At 42.2% G+C, this 5,537-nt stretch overlaps 1 protein-coding gene across 1 annotated transcript; it reads left to right on the top strand.

Moving 5' to 3' along the window:
• Nucleotides 1-1,220: 1,220 nt before the first annotated feature.
• Nucleotides 1,221-3,082, top strand: ovca2 (OVCA2 serine hydrolase domain containing). Its single transcript, XM_062406996.1, has 2 exons — nucleotides 1,221-1,633; nucleotides 2,347-3,082. The coding sequence occupies exons 1-2, from the start codon at nucleotides 1,480-1,482 to the stop codon at nucleotides 2,868-2,870; spliced, it is 678 nt and encodes a 225-aa protein (XP_062262980.1). The 5' UTR covers nucleotides 1,221-1,479; the 3' UTR covers nucleotides 2,871-3,082.
• The last annotated feature ends 2,455 nt before the right edge of the window (nucleotides 3,083-5,537 follow it).

The following is a 5,537-nucleotide window of genomic DNA, read 5'->3' as shown; positions in this document are numbered from 1 at the left end:
AACAGAAATAACACAGAGTTTCTTCTCTTGTCAAAGTCACAGATTTGACTCTGAGAACATCGCTTTGCTTTCAACTGCCAGACGCTGCACCAGTTATTGACTAAACTAATTCTATATGTGGTAAAATGTCAAGATCCTACTGTTTCTCGCGCTCGACACAGTCGTTTTTTAAACTCCTCAAGCCTAATGTCAGCACAAGCTGGCAGCTTGTCGTCTAGCTAGAGAAAAAGCTACTGCAGAATCATCAGTATGAGCCATACAGCCTACAGGCTGTTAATCAGAGTTACTGGAGAGGGAAAGCAGCGCAGGCAGCCAGTGATGTACAAGGAAGACGTTTGATGTGAAGGGCTGTCAAAACTTTAGACACTTTGATCTGCTGCAGTCGCTGCAAGTTCATCTGATGAAAAATGACTGATGACGTGTGTAGGATACGCTAAATAGTGTAAGATATATTTGTGCCTATTATATCAATATGTGTTGTCTTTGACCTCTGTACATCCTCAACCTCGTCTGGTGCATTGATATCTGTATTTGCTTTGCAGATGGGCATATCTACTTGTATGTGCACTCAACTTTGTGTAAATTAAATCACATTCTTTGCCTTAGAATTGCTACACATCTACATTTTACACTTTTTTATCCTGAATAAAAAGTTGTGGACACATTTCAATACTTAAAAAAGAATTATTTGGACTTTGAATTGTCATTATTCACACATCTTTCCCCCATCCTTTCTATTTACCTGAAATCCCAGCCCTCTCATTCATTGCACTAAAGTACTGTCCAACCACACATTTAATTTGTGAATGTTACAAACTAAACCAGACTCTTTACCCGTCAAACTAAATGTTATGAATACAAATTACCACCCCTTTAACCCAGTTACATCGCAAACTGGATATCAAAATGTTCACGAAGGAGCATGTATTGTTTTAAAGTGCATTCGTTTTAGCTGGATTTTAAACGACTTAATTTCCCTTCGGAGATGAATAAAGTAATCTATCTATCTATCTATCTAACCCTAACCCGTTTTAGCTGGATTCTGCATCGTGTGTGTTTTGACATTTAGTACTTTGACTATATTTTTAACAAAGTTAAAGACCTGACAAGACCTCCATCACTGACTTTCACTTTGGAGCGTCAATTTAATAATAAAAAACTCAGAAAATGGTTTTACTTTGAAAAGCATCAAAGGAAGCGGATTCAAAGTATTTCCGGTACAGCACCGGAAGTGGCTGTCATTCCAACTTGTGCAGAAACTTCTTCAATGTGATTTATTTGAAAAGACACGTAGTTGTTCTCATCACTCGAACCTCCCGCTGTGGGTTTGAACTTCTCATTTAAAGTTGACAACGACTTTCTATTATCTTTTTAAACGGCTAATTAGGAACTGAAGTTATCCTGCTATCTCGGCTAAGCTAGGCTGAGCTAGGCTAAACTCAACTAAGCTAGGCTAAACTCTGCTAGGCTAAGGTCTCCATGGCCCCTCTCCGGGTCCTGTGTGTTCACGGTTACCGACAGAACGGCGGCACGTTCCGGGAGAAGACGGGAGCTCTGCGGAAGCTGCTGAAGAAACACGTGGAGCTGGTTTATGTGAGCGCGCCTCACAGTGTCCATCAGGTCAGAAGTGAAGGTGGGTCGTCATCATCATCATCTTCATCTGTTCCCAAGAGCTACCACTTCAAAAGTTTGTGTCAGGGAAAGTCCAGTGGAAAGATACAACTTCAGGTGGACGCAGTGGATCTTTAGATGGAGTGAAGTCACTAAAGTTACCAACAACTAAATGATAATATGAGAACATGTCTTTGTTTACGTGTTATAATTATGGACAAACACAGTGTATTTCCATTTAGATCAAAACAAATCATGGTAGTGTTCTTGTCCATATTAGTCATATAATTCAAACTTTCACAATTCAGGTTTTAATTATTAAATGGACAGTTTTTAGTTTATTGTGATGGATTTAAAGAAATTAGTGAACAATTCAAGTTTATCTGTTGTCAGAGCTGCAATGATTAGTCAAACAAAAGGGTCCAGCTTCTTTTGGGGTTTTCTGGTTATCTCTTTTAATATCATTTATGTTTTTATTTGGAAAGATGAAGACTCCAGGAGGGTGTGTAGAGGATTTGTTATGATTTCTGAACTTTATCAAGATTGATTTAATCAAGAAAATGCTCTGTAGATTAATCCAGGATGAAAATAATCATTAGTTTAATCGACCCTTTATGAAAACAAGGACATAATGAGAGCTTACATTCATCTGTCACACGCTGTGCTCATGGATCTGTCCTCTGTGGCACCTCTCTTTGAATTCAAACACAGCACAATAACCCTTTGTCCTTTCAGAAGCTCCAGAGAAGGAGAATGCTTCAGGTCCTGTCCCTGGAGGTGACGAGGACCCCAGGGGCTGGTGGTTCTCTGACGTCCAGGCTCGGAGCTTCAGTGCTCAGCAGCAGTGCGAGGAAAGCCTGGGGCTCGACGAGAGTGTGACGGTTGTGAGAGAAGCTGTGAAAGTCCAGGGTCCGTTTGACGGCATCCTGGGCTTCAGTCAGGGAGCCGCCTTCGTGGCCATGCTGTGTTCTCTTCAGGAGCAAAAACTGGAGCCGGAGTTCAACTTCCGCTTCGCCGTCCTCGTCGCCGGCTTCCCCAGCGCATGCAAGGAGCACCAGAGGTTCTACAGCACTCCCCTGCAGATCCCGTCCCTGCATGTGTTTGGAATGGAGGACCGAGTCATCCCTGACAACATGAGCAGGGAGCTCCTCCCCTCCTTCCAGCAGCCTCAGGTCCTGACGCATCCCGGTGGCCATTTTGTTCCTGCTGCTTCTGCTCACAGACAAACATACCAGGACTTTCTCAAAAGTTTCCAGTGAGAGAAACTACAATGTAGGAAGGAGACAGCAGCACTTGCATTTCCACAGTGAATGTGGAATATTTAATGTTTAATATGACGGCTCATGGTAACACAATTGATTCAAAGGACAATTTGGGTTCAACACCATGACCTTTAGATACCTGCTGTCCATCTCAGGGAAGATGCCCTGTAACAGGCAATAAATAAGACGACAGGTGTTTATTTTATCTATTCTGTCTCTGTCTTTTCTTGTGTATGATACCTTTACGGCCTTGTACTGAAACATTTTTGTAATTTATTGCTAAAATGTGATTATTATCTGTTATTGTAAACAAAATATTTATGGAATGGATTTGAATGGATCATAGCAGGAACACTGGTGTAATTGATTACCTTCATTATGGCTGCGTTTTGGCAAAATGGTGCTAATTACACATGTGCTTTTCCTGCTGAGTCTGATGAATGAGAATAGATTGAGATGATGAGATGAACGTGTTCATGGTGGTTTCAAAAACAGGGAAAAATGAAAATCAAGCCTTGAAAGAAGTTCATGCCTCCTCGACCCTGGTCAGCTGCTGTGTAATTGCAGGATTGGCGATTTTGGAAAGTTTTAAAATTGTTGGATGCAGGCATGGAGACCTTATTGTTCCAGCTTCAGAGAGAACGTGTTCAGAGGCTGAAAGAGAATCCAACTTTGTTTTGTTTGACTTTACTGAGGTCCTCAGCAGACTGGCACATGGGTCAGTGTTGTAATTTGTTTGACTGATTTGGCAGCTAGAGGAAAATCAAGGGATATTATACACAACTTATTTACAGTCATCTCAGTCGCAGAAACTAGAATGTCCTTACAACAGTAGAGGAGGACTGACACTGTCATGTGCTTGGAACACTCCACCATAAAGAAGAGTATCAGAGAATCTGAAGAAAAAAAATCAGGAAGATTACTTTTCTTGTGTTTCGTGAATAAAGTCAAAATGTCAAGGGGAAAATGTTGACAAGGTTAACTCCTGTGGTCCATCAAATCCAGTTTCTCCTTCTGTACAGACACACAGGCACAATTCTGACTGCCAAGCTGTAAGCAAAATGAATCTACACAAATCATTTTGTGTAGTCATATGTGCTATCGTTATTTGTTAAAAATATTCTTAAATGTATAACTTTAATCTTTAAATTTCAAGTTTACTCTCAACATTTTTACTTTATCTCAAATCCGGACAGAAATCTTCCTGTTCGTTTCCCCCCTCATGTGTGGCCCTACTTCTCTTCCATACCGGCATAACTGGAAAGGTATGTCAAGAATTTTTAAGATTCCGAAGAACCAGAGTGTGAAATGTTATTCAATAAGTTTCAGTAACAATATTTTACAATGTTTTGTGTGGGACTGTCACTTTTATAACACTATAAAATCATACTGCAACAGAAAAATGATATTAATATTTCACTGTGAGCACAATAAAATCGATTAAGTTCATTACATGGTTACTGAGCCATTTTCAGCCATTCAGAAGTTACTGTACATAGCTGAGCGTGGGAGGAAAATCCCTGACATGAGGAGTTTCTTCCAAACTGAGTCCAGATGATTTCTTTAGGTGTTTTACTTTTCGGGATGCCTGACTATGTTTCCTCATAAGTGCGGGTTTATGAGCGCGCTGCAATACGCTGGGTTTTGAGGACATGTTGTTCTTTTGTAGCTGGAGCATGTGCATGTCAGACTGCGCTCGTTCGATTGTTTCCAGATGTGTGCTCTCCCTCCTCTCTCCCTCTCCCTCCCCTTCCCTTTTGCCTTCATCTCCCACCTCTACCTCACTCCCAACTCTTCTCCACATCCTCCTCCCTCCCACACTCCCTGTCTGTCAGCGGCATTGGGCACAACATACCCCATCACATGCCTGCCATATTTATGACCTGGACCAAAATAGTTTTGTCAAGGTATGTCAGTAATCTACTCTGGTTGGTGTTTAATTACCTCGCTAAGATGTATTTTCCCAGTAAAACTGCGTCAGGTTCCTCTCACAGACCCTTGCTCTCTGTCTTATGTTTATAACATGTCACCTGTTTGTACATCTAATGAGCTTTTGTTGCCTCTCGCACTCACACACACACACATCGTGGATACGTGGTCTCGTTTTTCCATCGCAGCCCTGATATTTGTTCTCTCCTGGGCTCCCCTGTGGTCCTTGTGTCCCTCCAAGACCTTACAGCACACACACACACACACTCTAGTACACATGGTTTTGATAACAAGTAAGAGACGAACAGAGTGAGTGAGTGAGGGAAACGGTAAAAGAAAAACACAGAGGGTCACTCTTGCCAGTAAGTTTTACAACAGAGCCGTGACTCTCTCCTCAGGAATCCGTTCTCCCTGTTGCACAACAACCGGGAAATAATGGAATGAGAGACAGAGACAGATGAGGGTGGAGTCATCCTCCCTTCCTCCCCGTCTGCCTCCCACTCTCCCTTTGACTCTCCCTCTCTGGCTGTTGCAGTTTGAAATAATAAAAAAAAAGGGGAGAGAGTAAAGGCACATTGAAGTTTTCATTGCGACTGAAGGATCACTTTTTCCCTCTTCCCCCAGTGGCGCACTGGGGATGGAGCCGGGGGCAGGAGGGTGCGTCAGGGCACAGATGGGCTCTATTTTGATTATGGAGCGTTTGTTGTTATGGGAGACGGAAGGAGGGGAGGGGCG

This window comes from Platichthys flesus, chromosome 15, assembly GCF_949316205.1.
Source record: "Platichthys flesus chromosome 15, fPlaFle2.1, whole genome shotgun sequence".
In the NCBI taxonomy this organism is placed as follows: Eukaryota; Metazoa; Chordata; class Actinopteri; order Pleuronectiformes; family Pleuronectidae; genus Platichthys; species Platichthys flesus.
Note: the sequence above shows the minus strand (reverse complement) of the source record. Positions and strands in the feature narration are given on the sequence as shown.